The sequence below is a fragment of the Schistocerca serialis genome, chromosome 4 (assembly GCF_023864345.2).
Source record: "Schistocerca serialis cubense isolate TAMUIC-IGC-003099 chromosome 4, iqSchSeri2.2, whole genome shotgun sequence".
Lineage (NCBI taxonomy): Eukaryota > Metazoa > Arthropoda > Insecta > Orthoptera > Acrididae > Schistocerca > Schistocerca serialis.
This window is the reverse complement of record NC_064641.1, coordinates 828,326,201-828,351,505: the sequence shown is the minus strand read 5'-3', so window position 1 is coordinate 828,351,505 and position 25,305 is coordinate 828,326,201. Positions and strand designations below refer to the sequence as shown.

The following is a 25,305-nucleotide window of genomic DNA, read 5'->3' as shown; positions in this document are numbered from 1 at the left end:
AATGGGGGCTTGTGAGACCTCATCACGCATTAACGTCAGTCGGAACACTCGTGCATCGAAGAATTAAAATTATAAATGTACGAAAGTTTCGCACATGTCACCTGGTTTATGTTATAAGAACGAGCGGTTCTAGGCCCTACAGTCTGTAACCGCGCGACCGCTACAGTCGCAGGTTCGAATCCTGCCTCGGGCATGGATGTGTGTGGTGTCCTTAGGTTAGTTAGGTTTAAGTAGTTCTAACTTCTAGGGGACTGATGACCTTATAAGTTAAGTCCTGTAGTGATCAGAGCCATTTGAACCATTTTGCAATAGAGAAGCAACGGCCAAGTAATAAAAGTGCAAGTTTGGTGAATTTAAGGTGCAATGTGCCCAATGGTCTCCAAGGACTGTATAATTCGTTACATTATAAGTATACTTCGGGTTTAAGAGGCTCTAAGTTTTGATATATTTGAAAAATCAAAATTCCACATTTTCCAAACAAAGGGCTAAAAATAGTATTTTAGACTTAATGTAAGTGCAAAGTAATAGCAGCGGAATGGGAATCAAAGATAAGCATAGAATTATGTTCTCTAGAGCGCAAAAGCTGAACCGCAAGGAATTGCGGAGGGCGTTAGCGTAGCTTCGAAGTATCCTGGACTGCTTGCATAACATTTTACAAATATCTGGACACAGCTACCACCTTGCGTAGTATCTTTAACGAAAGTTAGCATTAAGAGAGCAGCAGTTGTCCAACGAACTGGTGTTTTCAAATGTACATTGCTCATCGAGTATTTTTTCTCTGATTTTTTTTTTTTTCAGATGAGCGTAAACTTCTAATTCTTGGTATATGTCTATAGAGTATCCCTTCTTCATGGTATGAATTATTAGACAGTTTTTTTTCGATACTGTGTAGCGTGTGAGTCTCCTGTGTGAGGTGAGCCGAGAAGGATTTATTTCCTATGTTTATGCTTTTTAGTTTTATGTGTTTCTCTTATCGCTTTTTAAAATTCCTTCTTGTTTATTCTATGCTGTAGTCTTACAACCAGAGCAGTAAATTTTGTGTGTCGCGGTTTTGGTATAAGACCTGCGTTATGTTAATGTCGTGTGTTTAAAGACGTAAAAGGAAAGGCTGAGATTTATATGCGAAGCATACACTGTTATATAAAAAGGTTACTGAGTCTGTATGAGACCTGGTCACAAAAGGATTGATACAAATTGTTTTACGTCAATCCACTCTTTTTAGATTCCTGAATTTGTATATTTCGTCGACGATCATGTTGTGGTAGCAGTTATTACTGGTTATATTTCGTAACCAGTTAAGCTTCTTTTCTGCTTCATTAGCTTGTTGTGGCAATTTAAGGAGCTTATGTATTTGCAGATCAAACGAAGGCCTTCTTCTATTGACCAGGATGACATGATGCAGCACCCAGTATGAGATCAGAGGCTATAGGTTCATGATAAATTCTAAAACCATGTCTATGTTGATTCGTAGTAGTGGAAATTTCTAAATAATTACCACCGTTGCGCCGCTGGTGTTGGACTGTTGTTGTGTGTTTTGCTAAATTCGTTTTCAAATTGGTCAGGTTCTTGTTATGAGCCACAGTATAAGACAAGATCATCATCAACATAGCATTTGTAATACTCTATACAGGTTTAATTTCAGGGTGTTTTTTGAAGAATTTTTTCCCTGCTGATTTACAACCTGCTACTGAACATCTCATAGCTAATTAGTCTTTTTGAAAAGAAACGGTTATATTTTAGTATAATTTCAGTACAACTGTAATTTCAATAATTGCTCCAACGGGAAATGCATTGTGCATTAGCAAGGTTACTGGAATATTTAATCGCTTCTACAAGTCCATAATTGTTTCTACAGAGTTTTTGTTTTGAAACATAATGTTGTCTTCGTTGTTTATCTATAACGTTAACTAGTGGTCTAGGGACATAAAGTGTGTGTTTTGGGATTTATTAGTTTTAGACTGTCTTTTCCTTTTTTTATTACTGGATAACAAACATTTACCATCTATAGCATTCCTAATTCCCGTTAGTAGTTTATATTTTGCGCTATAGTTTATTTGTGCAACATTATTTTCTGTAAAGAATTTTTACGCTTTCTTAATACAGTCGTGTGTCGTCTACACGATACCCAAGGCATATGTCTTATCAGCCTTATCGATGAAGATGTTATGTTGTTTTAGTTTACGATTAATGTCGTGGCATACAGCAAGCTCAGAACCCTTACTTATAGGTCGATAAGTGGCATCACTTAGGAGTACTTAGATTCCTATAGCTAGTTTCCTGTTTTACTAATTTTTTTTAAAGGCATCTATTGCGATTCTGGCACGAGTTAATCAATTTTTAATTTCCTTGTTTCCTGAACTGTTTGAGGGCAGTATCTCAGGCCTTTGTTTAAAAGAGCTTGTACGTTCGTAGCTGTACCTGAATGTTTGAACGACCTGTGCAGTTTCCTGCGGTTCAAGTTTTGCATTCCAGAGAGAGTAATTCTATACTTAACTTGGATGTCCCGGCCACTACAATCATTTCGTGCTTTCATTAAATTTAAAATGCTGTTTTACCCCTTTATTTGAAAAACACGCAGTTCCGATTTTTCTAAAAAATTATATCAAAACGTAAGTTCTCTTAAAGCCAAGGAATACTTACAATATAATGAATTCTATAGTCTATGATCATCATGAAATCACAAGCGCACATAACATTTTAAGTCCACTTAACTTCCACGTTTATCATTTGGACATTGCTTCTCTACAGCGCAAACTTGGCTTTGAAGGAATTCGAAGCTCCCGTGCCTATCTCACATGTTGCCCCTAAATGCTTCTGTCTTGTACTACATATAAAATACATATATAAACCTCGTTTTTCTCATCTTCTAATATATACAATGTTTATGTGTCCACAATATTTATGGCAGCTTTTAGTCTACTTAAAATGGTCTGATATAAAGGACAAAACCAGTAATGGACCCATTACAGTTCCCAACAATAACTTGCAAGGCTTCTATTAATTAAAGGCTGCATAACTGAATATTTCGACCATAAAGGACGGTATTATGAGGGATGCGACTGTTGATAAATAAAAATAAAACAGCTTTCTGCCTCAGTCACTTGCTTATTTTGCTACTACGCGTCAGGTCCTTTCACTGTAGCAGATCAAGGATAGTGTAGGTGATGTTGCGTCTTTTGATAATGATCAAAACTGTCTATGTAGAAAAGGTACTTTTGGGGTTAGAGACGTGAATTTCTGACTGTGAACTATACTTACAGGGGCGATAAAGTCGTAAAATTTCTGCATACTGCCTCCTGTTGTATGTGCTCTCCAAGGTACATTATGTTTACATCGTCACTTCAAAGATGTTGTACACTACCTACAAAGATAAAAGTTGGGAACACTGTTGAAGGCTATGGAGAAATAAGATGGCAGCTAATGGGAATCAATACGTCCTCTGTCGCATAAATACGGTTGCAGCTAATGGGGATCAAGACACCCGTATCGGAATCAATCCGGGGTCATCCATCAACTTGTCTAACTTACAAAGTTAAAATTGTTTGTGCGACAGTTACTCCTGTTTCCGACTCTTGTGTAATTTATTTGGTACTTTGAACTAATGTAACTTTAGTTTTACTACCTGGTGGCGTAGTGGAAACTACGTGGGCGCTGTTGTTTAAATTTTATTTATATATATTTTACAGAAGTACCCTGAGTTATTGCAAGTTAAAATCAAATTATGTACCTGTGTACATTCTTTCCTGGCTGAGATTTCCATTTTACTTAATATCATGTTAAGCTATTTTAATGAGACAACCGCTACCACTTAGAGGGAGAGCAAACAATATTTCTCTGAATCACCAAAATATTGTATTTGGTAAATGAATCATTACTTGTCCTGACCTGCCGTGTTTACAGGTATTAATCGATGTGTTAACTAAGTGTTTATTTATGCTTGATGCAATTTTTTTCCGGAACATGCGGTAACTGAAATGTTTTTCTGTCTTTTCTAGCGGCACCTGAACCCATACTGTGCTTTACTGAATTTGAGACAGAAGCTCTACACAATGTTACATTTTCAAACCTCAACAGAAAATTGCTCAGATTTCAAAAACTAAATGTATATTGCCGATATTCTGGCCATCATTTGAGTTTGTCAAATTTCACCACATAAAAAGAGGAAAACGTTTCTTGCTGCACTAAATGTTAAAGAAAGTTTTTTTCTGGGTGACGCGTTATGTTCTTGAGCTCTGTCACCTTACTCCTCCCAGCTCTTTACTTCAGTTTGTTTCAAAAATTTATCATTTTCAAAAAAACATGTTACCAAACTGTGACAGATACGTGGTGAAAAAAGGAATCGGCAGGAAATTTTGCATGACAATTCATGTTTCAGTGATATTTCATGGAAGAGAGTAGTGGGATGGAGGACTAAGGGTTCTGCACAAGCTTAATTATGTATACAGACAGTTCACCCATCACAGGAATCTATCCGGACGTTTGTTTTCCAACTATCGACAGTACTACTGGAAAGATATCGGTGCTGGGAATTGCAAGAGTTTCGAGAATGTTTTAATTTTAAGTTTGAAGTCGTATGACAAACGAAAAACAAATTTTCGTTTGATATAATTACAGATTAATACTTTACGGATTTTTTCCCTGTACTTGTACTGTTAAATCTTGCTTCTTGCCAAATTTCATGACAGTAGGTCAACGAAAATTACTCTATAGGTTTTGACGAGTGAGTTTGCGAGCGTCAAAATATGTGACATGAATGGTCGTTTCTTTTAACTGAATTGACGTAGAAGCTTATATTTATTACAATACTAAGAGACTGTAAGCCTTCTTATGCAATACGTATTTCAACGTGATATGTCTACCTATTCCTGAAAAAAAAGGGTCTTAACAGACGGACGGACAGGCAGACTGTAGGACAATAAAGGACAACTTAAAAAAAAATCACAAGGTCCACATTGTTTCCTTTATTTGTACCGTGAAACCTTGCTTCTTTCCATATTTCATGATTCTAGCCCAAAGGGAACGACCCTATAGGTTTTGATCAGTGAATCTGGGAGCATAAAAGTATGTGACATAAACGCCGTATCTTTTGACTGCAATGTCTTCTAGAAGCTTTAATTTTCCACACCGTCAAGGGACCGTAGACAGCATGTGACATAAATTTTAAAATGATACTTATACCCATTCCTGAGGAAGATTGTTAAGAGTCGGACAGACAATGTGACCCTATCAGGTAGGGAACCTTAAAAACGGCAAAAAAATGCAACGAAAGCAATTGAGGTAGTCATTGCCTCTTAATACTGAAAGCTACATAAGAGTAACCGAAACTAAGGACGTTGACGTTTTTGATAATTCGTTAAGAAATATTTCGGATTTAGTAATTACTGCAGGATCTACACAATTTTTGTTTCAAGTCTTACTGTTGCTCTATGGTTGATATGTTAGACAGTGAAGATTAGTTCAAATGGTTCAAATGGCTCTGAGCACTATGGGACTTAACATCTGAGGTCATCAGTCCCCTAGAACTTAGAACTACTTAAACCTGACTAACCTAAGGACATCACACACATCCATGCCCGAGGCAGGATTCGAACCTGCGACCGTAGCGGTCGCGCGGTTCAAGACTGTAGCACCTAGAACCGCTCGGCCTCACCGAGTGAAGATTAGTGACTGTATGTTCACCCAAAAACAGCATATAACTAATCTGTTAACAGAAGACGACATTTGCGATGAGTCAGGAAAGTTTGTCAAACAAGAGTTGTATACTACCATTCTTTCTTGAGCAACATCATGGTGCGTCTATTTCAGCGCACACTTTGCTCATTTTCTGCGTAACGAAATACGCGTTGCGGTAATAACAGTTTTTTAATGCTTCCTCTGTCCGACACTCTATTTTCTACTTTTTGGAGACGCTGTAATTAAACCCTCTCGCAAGATAGCGCATATAAATTTACATTTTAATGCACAAGCAAAGGTACGACGCCTGGCCGAAAGCGCCTGAGATCTAATAGAATTTTTCGTCATTCCTGCACCACTCGTAGTTGTTACTGGGCTGTTAAGCGTGTGCGCGGTTGAATTAATTTACCCTCTCTGCTCCATGGTAGATAAACTACGTGGCGAGTAGAAAGCTGGCCTGAGGAGAGTATCTTGGAGACCGAGATGTAGCACTCGAGGTAAAATTAGAAACCTTCGTTTCTATTCATAAAGTCTTCCTTTTCAAATGATCCACGGACGTCGAGAGGGAGAAGCGCCTATCTGTCTTCTTGTTGTAAAGATAGGATCTCTCCGAGTGCGTAGCACAATGAATATCTTTCATGTGAGAAATACACTCCTGGAAATGGAAAAAAGAACACATTGACACCGGTGTGTCAGACCCACCATACTTGCTCCGGACACTGCGAGAGGGCTGTACAAGCAATGATCACACGCACGGCACAGCGGACACACCAGGAACCGCGGTGGTGGCCGTCGAATGGCGCTAGCTGCGCAGCATTTGTGCACCGCCGCCGTCAGTGTCAGTCAGTTTGCCGTGGCATACGGAGCTCCATCGCAGTCTTTAACACTGGTAGCATGCCGCGACAGCGTTGACGTGAACCGTATGTGCAGTTGACGGACTTTGAGCGAGGGCGTATAGTGGGCATGCGGGAGGCCGGGTGGACGTACCGCCGAATTGCTCAACACGTGGGGCGTGAGGTCTCCACAGTACATCGATGTTGTCGCCAGTGGTCGGCGGAAGGTGCACGTGCCCGTCGACCTGGGACCGGGGACCGCACCGCCACTTCCCAGCAAATTAGGGACACTGTTGCTCCTGGGGTATCGGCGAGGACCATTCGCAACCGTCTCCATGAAGCTGGGCTACGGTCCCGCACACCGTTAGGCCATCTTCCGCTCACGCCCCAACATCGTGCAGCCCGCCTCCAGTGGTGTCGCGACAGGCGTGAATGGAGGGACGAATGGAGACGTGTCGCCTTCAGCGATGAGAGTCGCTTCTGCCTTGGTGCCAATGATGGTCGTATGCGTGTTTGGCGCCGTGCAGGTGAGCGCCACAATCAGGACTGCATACGACCGAGGCACACAGGGCCAACACCCGGCATCATGGTGTGGGGAGCGATCTCCTACACTGGCCGTACACCACTGGTGATCGTCGAGGGGACACTGAATAGTGCACGGTACATCCAAACCGTCATCGAACCCATCGTTCTACCATTCCTAGACCGGCAAGGGAACTTGCTGTTCCAACAGGACAATGCACGTCCGCATGTATCCCGTGCCACCCAACGTGCTCTAGAAGGTGTAAGTCAACTACCCTGGCCAGCAAGATCTCCGGATCTGTCCCCCATTGAGCATGTTTGGGACTGGATGAAGCGTCGTCTCACGCGGTCTGCACGTCCAGCACGAACGCTGGTCCAACTGAGGCGCCAGGTGGAAATGGCATGGCAAGCCGTTCCACAGGACTACATCCAGCATCTCTACGATCGTCTCCATGGGAGAATAGCCGCCTGCATTGCTGCGAAAGGTGGATATACACTGTACTAGTGCCGACATTGTGCATGCTCTGTTGCCTGTGTCTATGTGCCTGTGGTTCTGTCTGTGTGATCATGTGATGTATCTGACCCCAGGAATGTGTCAATAAAGTTTCCCCTTCCTGGGACAATGAATTCACGGTGTTCTTATTTCAATTTCCAGGAGTGTATTTTCTGAGAGTCATCTTTGAAGGCAGGTTCTCGGAAGTATAAAAAGTAGCTGTTGACCTGAAGCGTGTGGGGGCACTGTATACTGGATCATTAAATCCGCCAAGAATCGTGGAAGATTTCACTGTACTGTACTATACTAAATAAAAAATTATAAGCGACTGTTATTTCATCATGGTGCCTCCATGACGAGCTTGGAGGGCTTTCCCCTTCATCCTTACTTGCTTTACTTACATTACTTTACTGTACTTTACATTACGCGACCAGGCCAAGAGGACCGCACGCAGCTACAAAGATCCTGTGAAACTGGGTTCTGTGTACCCGGTTTCTGCTCCCATTTGGTTCCTAGCCCGATCTGCAGCACGTCATCATGGATTACATCTCTCCACCTTCCCTTTTGTCTGCTTACTGACCTTCTTCAGCAGTGGAGGAACCTCCTTGGATTTCAAAAGATATCCATATCTACCTATTCGATTGACATTCCCTGCCCATACAAGACGACTGGTTGTTATCAATCCTACAATGTTTTGTCTGTTGTAGATCTCATCCAGCTCACAATTACACCATATTCTCCATTCTCCAGTGACATCACCTGGTATCCGACCAGAGATCTTCCTTAAGACATTCCGCTCGAAAACTAGAAGGTTATTTAAGCATTTTTTTTCCGGACGCTCCTTGTTTCGCATGTAGCTCCATGGATTGAATCAGTGTTTCATACAACTGCAGTTTGAAATTCTTTGCAAGTCTGCGCGATTGGGGAAGCTGACTTAGACGGGATTTGCTGTTTGGATCCTCGGTTTCATTTCTGCCTCACACAAAGCTTCATCTGTAAAGGTCACGCCTATACATTTAGATTTACAAAGAGAAATGGTTCTCACGGATGTGGAATGAATACAAAAAAAATCTTAAACATATTCCATTTTGAAAGGTAATATATGGCTTGTCACAAAATAAGAAAATGTTCAACACGCTGATGTACATACACTGAAGAGCCATAGAAACTGGTACACCTGCCTAATATCGCGTAGGCCTCGCAACAGGCACACACAAGTACCGTAACACTCGCATAGACTCGACTAACGTCTGAAGCTGGAGGCAACTGATACCATGAATCCTGCAGGGCTGTCCATAAATCCGTACGATTACCAGGGGGCCGGGGGGGGGGGGGGGGGTGACAGCACTTTGTAAGCCATCCCAGATGCGGTCAATAATGTTCATGTCCGGGGCGTCGGGTGGCCAGCAGAAGTGTTTAAACTCAGTAGAGCATTCCTGGAGCCATTTCGTAGCGATTATGGACATGTAGGGTATCAATTGTCCTGCCGGGATTGTCCAAGTCCGTCGGAATGCACAAAGGGGTTGATTGGATGCAGGTGATCAGACAGAATGCTTACGTACGTGTCACCTATCACGGTCGTTTCTAGACGAATCAGGAATCATATATCACTCCACGTACACACGCTCCACACCGTTACAGAGCCTCCACCAGCTTGAACAGTCCCCTGCTGACATGCAGGGTTCATGGATTCATGAGGTTGTCTCCATGCCCGTACACGTCCGTCCGCTCAATACTATTTGAAACGAGACTCGTCCAACCGGGCAACATGTTTCCAGTCATCAACAGTCGAATGTCAGAATTGACGGGCTCAGGCGAGGCGTAAAGCTTTGTGTCGCGCAATCATCAAGGGTACACGAGTGAGCTTTCGGCTCCGAAAGCTCATATCGATTATGTTTCTCTGAATGGTTCGCACGCTGACACTTGCTGATGGCCCAGCACCAATTTACGGAAGGGTTGCACTTCTGTCACGCTGAACGATTCGCTTCAGTCTTCGTTGGTCCCTCTCTTGCAGAATCTTTTCCGGCCGTAGCGATGTCGGAGACTTGATGTTTTACCGGATTCCTTATATTCACGGTACGCTCGTGAAATGGTCGTATGGGTAAATTCCCACTTCATCGCTACGTCGGAGATGTTGTGCCCATCGCTCTTGCACCGATTATAACACCACGTTCAAACTCAAATCGTGAGAACCTGCCATTGCAGCAGCGGTAACCGATCTAAAAAGTGCGCCAGACACTAGTTGTCTTATAGGCGTTGCCGTCCGCAGCGTCATATTCTGCCTGTTTACATATCTCTGTATTTGAATACGCATGCCCATACTAATTTCTTTGGCGCTTCAGTGTACTTTTGAATCAAACTGAAATATGTCTGGAATCGAGGAGCTGGGAGCCTGGTAAGGTGACAAAGCACAAGAACACAAAATGTCACCTAGAAAAGACTTTCAACTATATATATCTTAAACTGAGGGAGAAATTTCTACAAATGTACGTTTGTAACACAGGATTGTATGGTAATGAAACATGGACTGAGGGGAAACCGCGACAGAAGACAGTCGACGCATTTGAGATGTGGTGCTACAGACGAATGTCGAAAATTAGGTGGACTGTTAAGGTAAGGAATGAGTAAGTTCTGCGAATAATTGGAGAGGAAAGGAATATGTGAAAAATACTAAGAAGGAGAAGGGTCGGGATGATAGGACATCCGTTAAGACATGACTTCCGTGGTACTAGAGGGAGCTGTAGAGGGAAGAACCTGTAGAGAAGCCAGAGATCGGAATATATCGAGTAAACAATTGAGGACGTAGGTTGCAAGTGCTACTCTGAGATGAAGAGATTGGCTCAGGAGACGAATTCGTGAAGGGCCGCATCAAACCAGTCAGAAGACTGCATATTCAAAAAAAAAAAAAAAGGTTATTATGCAGTGTACGCTGTCTATGTCTCTAATACAATAAATATGTATTTCCGACTATTGGTTCCCTATCTCCGCATAATCTATTGTGGACCCACTATTGGCTGCTATCTCTACATAATCTGTTGTTGACCCACTATTGCCTGATTCAGTTTGATCCAAAAGGTTTGAGACATCCTTTGCAAGGCTCGTGAATGGCGTCACATGTTGAGCAATCACTATGATGGTGTTGTGCTCTTGTTTGGCATAGCATTATCAGCGGCTGACGGAGTTCGACGGGACATTTTTGTGGGTCTCCATTTAGCCGTTTGATCCAACGTACAGTATCCACATTTCTATGGCATTTGGATGTGATTGTGATCATATGTTGGACTCCATGCGAAAGTGAGGGTAGGTATACCATCATCGACATTCCATTCGACAACGTCAAGGGAGAAACACTGTAACATGCCCCAAGCACATCGTAAAAGCAACGCTAGAACACTCTGCACTTCGTCAAGGATCAGGTAATAATTCAGGGAAATGTGGAAGGAGCGAATGCTAGTTACAGACCACATCGGCTAAGCTACACTTGCAATGTAAAAAGTTCTATCACTGCAACTTAAATGATCGGGCTATTGGAAAACAGTCCTGTTCGGTTGGAAGAATAATGCAGCGAATGTCAAATCTCCAGCGTCCACCAGGACGTTGAACTTACAAGGAAGGCAAAAATATAATTCATACGATTGAGAACTACCAGAAGAAATACGACATCATTGTAATAAGGATCCGAAATGAAAAGAAAGACTTAAAACTTATTCAAAAGTTTCAAACATTCCTCAGACCTGTAAAAGATTGGATCAAAACCGAATACAAATCGCTTCATAATGAAAAAGAATCGCCTTATATCAATAGCGGAAGAAACCGTACGGAAAGTGTTCATCTATACTCTGCAACTGATTATACGCTGTGTGGTGGAAGGTTGTTGGAGTATCGCTATTATTTTCACCTTCTCTGATTACACTAACGGATTCGGCGCAGGAGGAACGGCAGGGGTTATTGGCTTTAGTGTTACGCCTAGACTCTATTTTCCCCATTATGGCGATTTCTGAGATGTACAGTATCTAATCAAAAGTACCCGGACATCTATTAGTGGACATTCATATTTCGCCTTTACAACGGCTGAACTCTGCTGGGGCCACTTTCAATGAAGTATCTCGTTCTCTTTGGAGGAATGGCAGTTGTTTTTCCCTCAAGTTCCATAAGTAGAGAAAGTAGTGTGTTGGACGTTAGTGTCTGTAGCCAAGCAGACAGTCTAATTCATCCTGAAGTTGATCCATTACGTTCAGTACTAAACTCTGGACACGGCAGTTGGTTCAGGGATGATAGTGCGCAGAAACCATTCAATGAGGTATCTCATGGTCTGTGGAGGAATGGCTGCCCATTTTTCCTCGAGAGTCGAAACCAGAAAAGGTAGTGATGTTGGATGTTGGGGTCCGTAGCAAAGTAGACATTCTAATTCATCCAAAAGCTGATCTCTTACACTCAGAACGGAACTCTGGACACGGCAGTTCGTTTCATGGATGACATTACTCAGAAACCATTCTGATTCTGTTTTACGACACGGAGAATTGTCACACTGATACATACAACCACAATGAAGTAAAATATTTTCATATCCTTCCACACTTTGCGTTTCCTTAAGCAAAGTAAGACGGCCAAACCCAAATCACCAATAACACCACCCTCTCTGTACTTCACTGCTAGTACTACACGTGATGATAGGCAGCGTTTCCAGGAATCCGCCAGAGCCATATCATTCCATAGGATTTCCACAGAGTATAGCGTGATTCATTAGTCCATATTAGTTGTTTACAGTCATTGACTGTCGAGTGGTGTTGTTCTTTTCATCACCCCAGTTGCCGCTTAGCACTGACTGCAAAAACTTTGACTCATTAGGGGCTGCTCGAGCACTGCACACCATTCTTTTTAACTCCCTCATCGTGTTGGATGGACTGCAGGGAGCAGTGTCGAATTCACGAATGATATCTTCGACTGTGGATTGTCACTAGAATCAGCAACACGTGGAGCGATATCTGCTACCCTCAATTTATGTAGATATTGAAGAGAATCTTTTAGAACAAAAACGCATTATGACAATTCTGACGTTGGTGACCATTCTCAATACATAAGAAGCAAGTTCTACCTCTTACCACTATAAGTAACATGGACCCGATAACCATATATCTGAAGATGTAACGGGATGTTCTGTTTATTGTACATCTCGAAGAAATATATACCACTGTTGCACTGAAGACGCTGTTGACTCGACCAATGGTCCCAGAGAACGCCCTTAAGATCTGAGAATTTAAGCAATACATCCTTAAGATATTGATTATCTACTTTTGGCGGCGTTGAAAATTCACTCATTGGTATATTCATCATCAGATGCTAGCAACGAATACAACACTAACTGACGCATCTATGACGGAAAGAAAACTGACTAACGTGTTTGAGTAACAACCTGTCTACTTGGAGTGGGTTCACGACTTCTGCAAAGAAAACATAAAGCTCAGTGTCAAAAAATGCTTTGTGAACCTGATATGAAGTAACACCAAACACTTCTACTAATCAGTCATTAATTTTGAGGCAACTTGGCTGCACATAACGGGTGACTTGTATAAATCAAAACAAACCGTGCCTTTACGTCGGATCACCTTGGACGACCTGTTGTCGACGAACGCGTGGGAACCGCTGTCAGAAACGCACTTAAATCAACACAAAAGACTACAGCGACGAATAAGCACTCACGAAATTCACAAAACTCCATATGAAGAACGAACTGTTATTACTCGAAACGCTAAGACGGAGCACAAGAGCAAACACGTCCAGCATGTTCGTTGCTCCATGTGGAAGTTCCCCTCGACCACGGTGACGGCACGTAGTCTAGGGTGGGGGTGGGGGGGGGGGGGGGGGGTGGCGCAAAGCTTAAGTCACCATCCCTCTTTCCGGGGCCCATGAGAAATTGAGAAATATAGGCCCTGAAACTAAGTTGTGACGTCACACTAGTCGGCTTGTCTGCCACCTTTATAAACACACGGCTCCGTGTAGGGCCCACGGAAAATCAACATGTAGTTGAAAAGGTATCCACTAAAGGTTTTAACTTCGGTGTGTCCTGTCGAGAGCTTGCTCAGTCAAGAATTACGTCACGTGCTGAGGAGTACGCGTCACGTCCTTCTTTCTCACGGGCTCCGCCCTCTTCGACAGTGCCTTAACGGTGAAGGGGGACCCGGGCGGTTACCCATTCAAGTTCCAGCCACACCCGACTATTCTTAACTTCACTGATCTGACGGCACCGCTGTATCCAACGAGGCAAGTAATGGTAATTTACAGAATCTTTTTTAGTGTCAACGGGTATTTGAAATGAAAACGCTATGTCTCTCGTGCAGCATGACAATAATGGGAACTGGGGACAATAGAGTGAAACAGAAAGGAATTTCGAACTGGACTCATTAATATAATTATGCACCACAAATGCAGTGGAACTGATGTGTGATATTGTTACTGGACCTATTATTGATTAATATTCCCAAAGATTTGCATAACAATTTTTATGTGTACTGAGACAAGAGGGAGGTTTTATGAGACACGGAAATTAGATATAGTAGTAGAAGTATAGTATTTTTTCATCAGTGGACCACTTTTACAAGGATGCTGTACACGTCGTAATAGTAGTAGTAGTAGTAGTAGTGGGATAGTGATTATAGTAGTTTTATTCACCAGTGGATCATTTTTACAGCGATGTTATGCACATCATTGTGTTACACTTTCAGATCAAGAGAAAAAAACGTAATTAATGTGAACATGCATTTACATACTTATGATTACAGCTCGCTGAGAATGGGACAGAGCTATGGCGTGACAGTGGGAAACATCCCAGCACTTGACTGACTGTAATTTTGTGATACTGTGGAAAACCTAAATCAGGTTAGCCGGATGGAGACTGGAGCATCTGTCCTTCTGAATATAAGGCATGTATGGTTAAACTACTATACTCCTAATGTACAATTGTGTGTATTAAACCGACGACCCCCTTAGCCCTTAGTGTTTCACAACCCCAAAACAGGCCACAGCAGTCCACCAACCCCACCGCCGCCCCACACCGAACCCAGGGTTATTGTACGGTTCGGCCCCCAGTGGACATCTCCAGTAAGTCTCATGCCAGTGTAGCCCCAGTGTAGCCCCAAATGTTTGCGTGGTAGAGTAATTATGGTGTACGCATATGTGGAAACGGTGTTTGCGCAGCAATCGCCAACACAGTGTAACTGATGCAGAATAAGGGGAACCAGTTCGCATTCGCCGAGAAAGATGGAAGACGGCCTAAAAAACCATCCACAGGCTCGCCGGCACACCGGACCTAGACACTAATCCGCCGGGCGGAATCGTGCTGGGGACTGGCACGCATTCCCGCTTGGGAAGCAGTGCGTTAGACAGTGTGGATAGCCGGGTGGGTTAGTGTACAGTACTCGATACTGTCTTGCTAAGAAGTCATTGAATAACGTAAAATGCTAGTGCTACACTGTTCATTCATTTCTCATTACTAATCACCCCCGTACTACACACGCTCTGAAGGCATTGTTTCATACAGTAACATTAAATAGACTATCAGCTGAGGTCAGGACCGTATCGCCAGTATTTGGTTTCCATTTAGTGTATTCGACTTCTCTTTGTTTGTCTAAAAAATTAAGTCAGGATTCCTGCAGAATGAATGACATGTTGTGCTCGAAAAGAGGATACAGTCTCAGTGTTGGAAGTAAGGTTATCCAGAAAAGAAAAAGTAGCAATACAGAAGATAGTGCAAGTCCCACAATATGTGTCGTACTGGAAACATTTTTTTTGAGCAGGAATGCTCGTAGCAGTTGGTGTTAAACATCATGTAGTTCTTTAAATAATACCGAGTAGTACTATCAACAGCCGCTATAAAAACCTTTAATTATTGTTATTAGTTTCGATTACTCGCAATCACCATCTGCCATCTAGGACACAGAAACGAAGAGAGAGTGTAAAGCATGAAAGACAAAAGCTGTACAACTTTACGACATCCAATAATAAACGTAAAGTTTTCATTCGTAGTGTTTATGTAACTGTAAACATGAGGTTTAAAACAGTCTCAGAAGATCAACTGCCGTCAACAATGAAACATATTGCCCAATGCCATTAAGGGTCCCTTTTTTTGAAACCCCATCATTTTCTCACATCGCGTCGCAGAAGCTGGTTCGAAGCTGGCTACAACCCTCCTCTGTGAATGTGCAAAGGGTGGCTTCTGTGACGTCATCCTCGAGCTGGACGACGTTTCAACCAGCAAAATGCCGACAACGTGTTTTTTTTTATTTATTTATTTATTTTACTGTTGCATACAGAGTTGAACCATCAGGGATCCTTCAAAACTATTCGACGAAATTTGGACTACATTCAAAGCAGGAAATGGTGTTTATCAAAGGGGGAGAGGCAGAGCTCAGGAATTTATGTAGTGTGTAATGCGTGTTAATGATACCACACGGGCACCAAATGTCACCACAATTCTACCCAACAGCACCGTGAACGTGTCATGTCTCACATCTTCTCTTGATGCCTGTGCGACTGAGATCAGAACTGCAACGCCCAACGTTGAAATCACGTGGTTTTCTTACAGGTTGCCTGGGAATGCATTTCGAACACACCGCTGCACAGAATTGGCTAGGAAAGGCCTCACGATGTATAACGAATACACCCCTTCACCTGGGGCGTTCATTTTCACACATTTCGCAGTCGAAAACAACAGTTTTCCGTTGCGATGAGCAACAAAACGACGCTCCTGAAAATCTTTCAAACTGCCGGCATCCATCCAGATGATTCAGAACTTTTCTAAGGACGTCTTGGGGATACAACCTCAGTGAACTCCTTTCATCCTTTAGCAGCTTAGGATGACCAGGGTTTCTGCTCTGGTATACAGAGTGGAATCATTAGGAATCCTCCAAAACTATTTGACGAAATCCAAAAGTTATTCGAAGCGAAAAGTCGTGTTTATGCTCCTCCTCCCTCCTTTTTTGCACTATTATTCATGTGAATTTAAAAGGCCAAAGCGTCTCTCCTCTAAGAGGCCCCAGTTCGGCAACATACTCGGTGGTACTCATGCACTGTTGTTGGGCAATTTAAAAACGTACCTGTGCGAAGTCAAACCCTCCACTGGTTCCTAAACGCCGGAGTGATAGGCAAGCCTTTTAACGCCCTTCAGATTCCGTGTACAGCCAGCAGCGTAGTTGCGCCCAGTTGCTTTGCTTTGATGCATGTTCAAATCGTTTTTCAAGCAAAGAGAGGTACACATTTTGACTTTTATGATTTATTTTATGAATTCACTGTATTTTCACCACCTGTGGCAGTAATGACAGCCTCGCATCAGGGATTACAGCTGTGGAACAAGGAATTGACAAAGGTTTGGAGAATTTGGTTCTAGGTGTATCGTAATGCATCAGCTAGTTCCTCAACTGTTCCTGCCCTGGGATGTATGTACGTTACCCTTAACACACAAAACCCCAAACGTATTCAATTAGATTTCAGTCACAGATATTGGCAAGCCCTTCCACCAGCAGATTGTCCACTGCATTGAGATGACCTCGGATGATCCAGGCAATGTTAGGCCAAGCATTACCCTGTATCATTGTGAAAATCTGCCCCTGGTACGACGAATGGCTATACTACGCCCCTCCAATAGAGCTGGGCATTCAATTCTATATGTGGCATGATGACTACGAACATTTTATTATTTCGTATACTACGTTCACAAACCAAGACAGAGCCACCCCCCAACACAGTCTGCTGAGAAATGACGTCCGGATGATTCCTCGCCATCACATTAGAATGCCAAGAACAGGTCCTGCTGTTACGTCCCTCCTGGAGAAGCATGACTCACCTGTGAAGAGCACCAAAGTTTCTCTTTTCCACCAACCTCAATTTCGGAAGATATTCACGCAATAAGTTTTTTTTATTTTTTTGGTTTAATTAGTCAGTGAAAGTTGGATCAAATACTACAGAAGTCGGATGTGAAGTTTAAAACATTCGCAGCCATCGATCGATAGTAGATATTTTGAGCTTGCAGCCGATCGTCATCAATTACACTACAAGATGTTTCGACTGGGCACTTGCCAGTCATCCTCAGGTGAGCTTTCGAAGACTGACGCAAGTGTCCTCCATAAAGCACAATGAATTCCACACATGTACAAAAAAAATTGTTGACAGGCGGACCAAACTGCATGGTCGCAGTGTCCTATCAAATGAAACTGCGAAACTCCGCTGTTCTCTGCGCCATTCTGACATCTTCGGTTTGAGAATATCGGAGGAGGACATTAGTGTTTAACGTCCCGTCGTCTGCGGGGTCATTAGAGACGGGGCACAAGCTCGGATTCGGGAAGGATGGGGAAAAAAAGCGGCCGTGCCCTTTCGAAGGAACCATCCCAGCATTTGCCTTAAGCGAATTAAGAAAATCACGGGAAACCTAACTCAGGATGGCCAGAAGCGAGATTGAACTGTCGTCTGAGCGTCCAGCGTGCTAACCACTGCGCTATCCCGCTCGGTGGTTTGAGCAAATCGTGAGATGATAGGATTCCATGCATTATCCAGCTAGTAGCTGCTGTCACGGTTCCCTAAATGTGTATTTCTGTAGAACTTTTAATAATGGAATCCCAAATAGCCAAAAATATTGTTTTATTATACTCCATCGAATGTGATGGACATGCAATGTTCGCCAATAACAGACCTGCTTTGTTGCTAAAGACGAGTGCAGCATTGATGTTCAGGGAGCATTCTTCCTCGGTGCTCGTAGACCGGTCTATAGAAGCCATACCACACTGGTTTTCCACTATAACAAACTGCCCTCCACAGAAACAGACAGGGAGTCAGCCTAAAATGTTGGGAAGTAAACCACTTTCACTTGAAAATTACGGATAATTCTTGCTTTTTAAACGAAAGAAAGCTAGAGATTTTTTTTTCTCCGCCTAATCGATTTCCTGGTTCTTGGTTTTAACTGATAGTGGCCTGTTAATCTGCCAGGCAGTGTATCCATTTCTCCTTGAATGCTCTCGTAAGGTGGTGAGCTCTTTAGGCAAAGTATCTGCGTCTGTGACTGTGTGGACTTAGTGTGCAAGTGTCTTAAGCATATTCATAGTTTGCGAAGGGCAATGAAAACTAGAAGATTGTAAATACAGGCCAGTGTGTGTGGGCTTACAAGTAATTGAATGCAACATAAAGCACTCCGTCTTCAGGCCACAAGTGGCCTACCGAGACCATCCGACCGCCGTGTCATCCTCAGTGGAGGATGCGGATAGGTGGGGCGTGGGGTCAGCACACCGCTATCCCGGTCGTAATGACGGTATTCCTGACCGAATCCGCTACTATTCGGTCAAGTAGCTCCTCAATTGGCATCATGAGGCTGAGTGCCCCCCGAAAAATGGCAAAGCGCATAGCGGCCTGTATGGTCACCCATCCAAGTGCCGACCACGCTTGACAGCGCTTCACTTCGGTGATTTCACGGGAACAGATGTATCCACTGCGGCAAGGCCGTAATGCAACAGAAAGGCAGAAGATAATCTTTCTCCATTAGTAATGTTCCGGGTTGTTATGCCGTGGTCGAATGGATTTCACCTCAAACCCAAAACCCGGCGTTTCGTCCCCATCTGCGGACATTTCTAAGGGAGGTTTTAGCTTTTTTCAATATCCGATTCACTCCCTGGATCGCTACTGACGACAAAAAATTCCGCTTCCGCGCAGTGGCGTGACGTCACATATTTTGAATACGTGAGCGCAATTGGCCTCTAGTACTATGGAAGTCAGTTCCGGATGTCTTAACACATGCCCTACCATCCTGTCTCTCCTTCTAGTCAGTGTTATCTGTATAGTCCTATCCTCGCCGATACTCTAGAGAACCTCCTCTGCACAATATTGCGAAGTTATCGCACGAGAGACGCCATTTGCGTGAATTGTTTACCTTTTGGAGTATCCGTTGTATTCATATTTACCAACTGGCGAGGACAGAGGCAGTCCGCTGACCTCAGAAAGTAAGCGCATTCTTTCCCGAGTGCGGCTAATTTTCAGAATAGCCGTCCACCCAACACACCCAGCCCGCAAGCGTCCAGTCAACCACGTCATCCTATGAAGACAGGTCAAGGCGAGCGGAAACTGTAAGACCCCCGTTTCCATTAACTGCTAACTACCAGAACGAATTTAGCATGCGTTTTAGAACTAAGAGAACTGAAAGGAGATCCTCTACAATCGTCACCCACACCGCACTGATAATACCGCTCTTTTGCATATACATGGTGGTTTTAATTAAAGTTAAACTTTCAAAACGCTGTAAAATGGAAATGAGTGTTTGGCATTATTGGCCGGAAGGCCCCTTACTGGGCAGGTCCGGCCGCCTTGGTGCAGGTCTTATTACATTCGACGCCACATTGGGCGACCTGCGCGCGGGGTGGGGAAGGTATGATGGTGAAGACATCACAGCACACAGCACCCAGTCCCTGAGCGGAGAAAATCCCCGACCCAGCAGAGAATCGAACCCGGGCCCGTAGGACGGCAATCCATCATGCTGACCACTCAGCTGTAAGAGCGGACAAAACGCTGTAGAAATAACACCACTGGTCAGAATGATGTCAAATTGTAATATTATCGGAGAAGGGGGAAAACGTATGGCAGAAGAAAAAAAACTGTGTGAAAATTCATCAATAGATGGCGCTGTATGTGTCAGAGTACGTAAATGATAACACCTGTCATGCGCACAACCCATTGAAGTTCGTATAAACACGCCGGTTACACGGCTCTTCCTCGTTTCGCGTCTGCGACGTTCTCAATGACAGTCTCGATGCAGGATCACGCTCTGTTTGTAAAGCTGTATTTCAAGAATGATGACTGTGCACACGTCGCTCTGCGGAAGTTCCGGACACTGAAGGGTTTGTAAAAAGGCGATGGTCCGATGACTGCGTGGGTCTGGAGAAAATGATTCGGAAATTCGAAAAGACGGGTTCTTTTGGTGTGCAATCTGATAGAGGGAGGAAACGAACTGATTCGACGTCAGTAGAAGAAGTGGCCACGGCAGTACAGCAGGAGACGAGTGGTGGTGTGCAAACGTGTAGTGCATCGAGAATTGACCAAATACTAGAAATACCCGTGAGCACGGTGCGTAAAATCCCACGAAACATCCTTCTTTGTTATCCATTCAAAATTACCCATGTGGACAAGTTGCTTTCTGTTGACTTGCCAGCAAGAGAGACTTTTGCTTTCGAATTTCTTGCTCGCATGGAAGTGGAAAATGATAGGACGTGCAAGATTTTGTAGACAGATGAAGCCTACTTCTGTCTGAGAGGATATGTCAATACACAGAATTGTCGAATATGGGGAACGGAAAATGTACACACAAATCAACCAGTACCACGTCATCCTTTAAAGGTCACTGTGTGGTGCGGGTTTACGGCATCATTTCTCATAGGGCCATATTTTTTCGAAGAGAGAGGTACTTCCGGTCCTGTTACTTGTACCATCACTGGTAAGCGCAACCACATTATTCCAGCTCTCCAGTAGCGTAGATGTGTGGATGGGATCATTTTTATGAAAGGTGGCCAAACCTCCGCACATTGAAAATCCAGTTAAGCGGCTGCTGAAGCGCCATTTCGGAAGTGCTAGAATTATCAGCCACCTTTTCCCTACAGCCTGGCCGTCCCGATCAACTGATCTTAATCCGTGTGACTTCTGGCTGTGGAGCTATCTGATGGATGTGTTCAGTGTTCCGATTGCCAACTTAGCTCCATTGAAGGCACGCATTGTGCTACACATTCTGAACATGACCCCGGAAACCCTTCGATCAGTTGTGGAACATGCTGTTTTTCGATTTCAAGTTGTTTCAGAAAACAGGGAACAGCATATTGAACATGTTTTGGGCCAGTCACAGGAAAATTGATTTTGATTGATGCCTTTTATGCGATTTTTGCCATCAAGACAATTAAAACCCCGCGTGATTTATGCGTTTTATGCGGTTTTTGGCCTCAGGACAATTAATAACCGATTTTTCCCATCCGATTAGATATGACCTTGCCGTGGTGGACGGGCTTACGTAACTAACAGTATCACACCTGGACACCCATGCACACTGAGTAGTACAGCTGGTTTAACGTCAAACGTGCACCTTAGGCATTCTTGTATGATTCATTTGTCATTTGTAGTCGACCACTATTAAATTATGATGCTTACAGCGCCATCTATTGCTACCTTTTGTAACAATTAATTTTTCTTCTGCCATACGTTTTCGATAATATTCCGTTGCAAGTTGACGTAATTCTGACCATCGGTGTTATTTCTACAGTGGTTTGAAAGTTTAACTTTAATTATGATCACCCTGTACATTGGAATTTATTGATTAATTAGACCTATCTTATCGATGGATTAAGTGTGGTGAGTAGAAAGGAGGAAGAAAAACAAACCTGTCGCGTTTCAGTAGGCAGTAGGTTCAAGTACGATGCTTCCAAGACAACTCGTTAAGCCGTCAGCACACGGACCGTGCATCCGAACGTTAAGCGTTGAGCTTGCCGTGTTTCTGACGTCATAGCGTGGAATAGCACGTTCGGGAGTCTTTCCGAAAGTGCAGAGCGATATCTGGCACGTCAGATATTCTGAGCGTGCGTCTGAGCGTTGACCAATGAGAGGGCACATCGCCACCTACGTCACACGCACGCCGTCTCCCTTCAGTACAGAGTTGTGAGGCGCCATATTCGCATTCATTTCAAGCCCATATGTATAGATACCGTTTCTGAGCACCAGCAAATTGAGAATCACTGGAAAACCCGTTGTTAACTGTGTGATTCGTTCCAATAAAATAATGAGAAACATCATATTCGTGGCAAAAGAAGGCAGCCACACACTGAAGATCCACCCAAAACGCATTGTTCTTGGTACAATTTGTTATAATTAAATTTCAAGTAGTAACATATCTACGATTAAGGTTTGGAGCAAAGGGAACATAATATGATTAGATGCATAGGTTGAGTTGTTGGTTTAGCGTAATGAGTAATGGATTGTTTAGGAGGCGGGCGGTGGTTCGCGTCTTGACTTAGCCAATTTTTTTCCCTTTCATTCGCGTTTTTATTAGGTTTTGATACTTTATTATTAGTTTAATATAAGTATATACTATAATATTTGATGTTATGTAAATATAAGTTCACCTTTTTTGGGCGGTGACTTTGTTCGATTGGCTTAATCTACAGGACAAAATGGCCCTGAGCACTATGGGGCTTAACATCTGAGGTCATCAGTCCCCTAGAACTTGGAGCTACTTAAACCTAACTAACCTAAGGACATCACACACATCCATGCACGAGGCAGGATTCGAATCTGCGACCGTAGCGGTCGCGCGGCTCCAGACTGTAGCGCCTAGAACCGCTCGGCCACCCGGCCGGCAAACAGTGTGATTTACGAACTAGAAACATCCCCCAACTGCCGCTGGAGTGCGTTGTTATCGCGTATACCACGCTGGGGACCACGTACCGTATGTACAAGTCGCATCATTCCTGAGCGTTCAACAGCACGTTGAACTTGGCACGCTCAACGTCAACGTTCGACAGCACGATCCGTGTGCCGACGGCTTTAGGGATCCCCTTCTCCCGGGTTCCACTTGGCAGAGGAAACAGTAGGATTGTTTGGGCTAGCGCCATAGCACTTCAGCCAGCTCACCTGCGGTGTAGAATTTTGCCTCGGCAGGTGGTCCCCGGCAGCCGCGGCGGTCCACCACACTGACCTGCACCAGGTACTGCACGGGCTTGTGGAGGTCTCCCTCCAGGCGGTGCTCCAGCCGCAGGGCGCCGCCACCAGCACCACTCCAGTTGCCCACGTCCAGCAGCACCTCGGGCCCGAACTCGAACCAGTTGGGTAGAGGGCTCACTATCTCGGTACCCAGCCTGCGACACCATCACACCGCTACTATAACCTCACATCTAGTCGCAAATATACAGAAACATGTAAATGTGCTGACTGCTCGAACAACAAATCTGAAGTACAAACATCGCTGCGAGAAGACGCGATCACAAAGTCGAGGCAAGAAATAAAGTATTGGAAAAAGTGATAGCAAGTGGGGAGTCAGATCAAAGATGCCAAGAATCACAGTCGAGGCTCTGTCTGTTCTATGGCAGAATATGCCTGCCCAGTGTGGTCTAGATCTGTACATGCTACGAAGATGAACGTAAGCTAAAGGTATACATACTGCTTAGTAACCAGTTGCATGAAACCTACAGCGCTCTACACTGAGGTGCCAAAAGTGGTACCTCCTAATATCGTGTCAGACCTCGTTTTTCCTCGCGTAACGCAGCAGCTCGACGTGGCATTGACTCAACGAGTCATTGGAAGTCACCTGCAGAATTATTGAGCCATGCAGCCTCCGTAATCGTCCAACATTGTGAAAGTGTTACCGAACAGGATGTTGTGCACGAACTGACCGGTCGATTATGTCCCATAAATACTCGATGAGATTCATGTCGGGCGATCTGGCTGGCCACGTAATTCACTCGATTTGTCTAGAATGTTGTTCAAAGCAATCGTGAGTCAGTGTGCCCGGACACATGACTCGTTGTTTCGGCACATGAAAGTCTGCAAATGTTCTCCAAATAGGGGCACATAACCATTTCCATTCAACGACCGGCTGAATTTGACCACAGGACCCAGTCTATTTCACGTAAACACAGCCCACATCATTACGGAGCTACCACCAGTTTATGCAGTGCCTTTTTGACAACCTGGGTCCATCATTTCGTGGGTTCTGCACCACAGCTCAGATCGGGGCTCATCTGACCGGGCCACAGCTTTCCAGTAGTCTAGGTTGCAACCGATATTGTCACGAGCCCAGAAGAAGTGTTGCACGCGATGCCGTGCTGTTAGCAAAGGCACTCGCGACGTTCGCCTACTGTCATAGCTCATTAACGTCAGTCAGATTTAGTCGCACTTTCCTAACGAACACGTTCGTCGTACGTCCCATATTGATTTCTGCGATTATTTCAACTAGTGTTGCTTGTGTGTAAGCATCGACAATTCTAGGCAAACACCACTGCTCTTTGTTGTCAAGTGATGGCCGACCGCTACTGCAATTTTATTTATTTATTTTATTTATTGATTTGTTTAACCTGGCAAGATTAGGGCCATCAGGCCCTCTCTTACATCTAACCAGGCATTCTACTTATTTTACATTCATATGTTTTAGTAGGCATGTTAAACTACATCTAGTACAAAAAGTGAAATAAACAATTTGAAAGGTACACCTGGAAAAATACATACATATAGAGTTTATATTCTTAGGTCACAAGTACTGTTATAATTAGACATTATTGAAGAGACAGATTTTAGATAGGAGTGCTGGCAGCACGGAGTATGAGGGAGACTCATGGTGAAGGGAGAAGAAGAATAGAGACATGATGAAACATAATTAAGGAAATATAAAGGAAAAGAAGATTGCGTGGCTAATAGAGAAAGATGAAGAGGAAGGCATCTCAGGAGCAAGATAGGAGACGCTAGCTTTGCTATTTGACAGATGAGGGGATTGTCCTTGTACATTAATTTTGTGGAGAACTTTGTGAGGATGATAGTAGGAAATGCTTCAACTTCTTCTTAAAAGCAGCAGGAGATCGAATTTTGCGCAAGGTAAGGGGCAGTTTGTTCCATAGGCGGACAGCGGCAACTGAGAAGGAGTTTGCAAAAGTTTTTGTTTTGTGAGTGGGCACAGTTAGGATACCAAATAAGAGTGACCTCGTGTTTCGATTATGATGACATGACAGGTTTTTAATCTCTGAAGCAAGGTACTGGGGTGCTTGCGCGATGAGGAGTCGGTGGAGT

General features: G+C 43.7%; 1 protein-coding gene across 4 annotated transcripts in view; it reads right to left on the bottom strand.

The window, feature by feature from the left end:
* Positions 1–25,305, bottom strand: part of LOC126473434 (uncharacterized) — a 776,960-nt gene that overhangs the window by 107,525 nt on the left and 644,130 nt on the right. For all 4 annotated transcript variants that reach the window (XM_050100474.1, XM_050100477.1, XM_050100475.1 and 1 more), the window contains exon 7: positions 23,161–23,384. In XM_050100474.1, the coding sequence (XP_049956431.1) occupies positions 23,161–23,384 (224 nt within the window). The remainder of the gene's footprint in view (positions 1–23,160; positions 23,385–25,305) is intronic.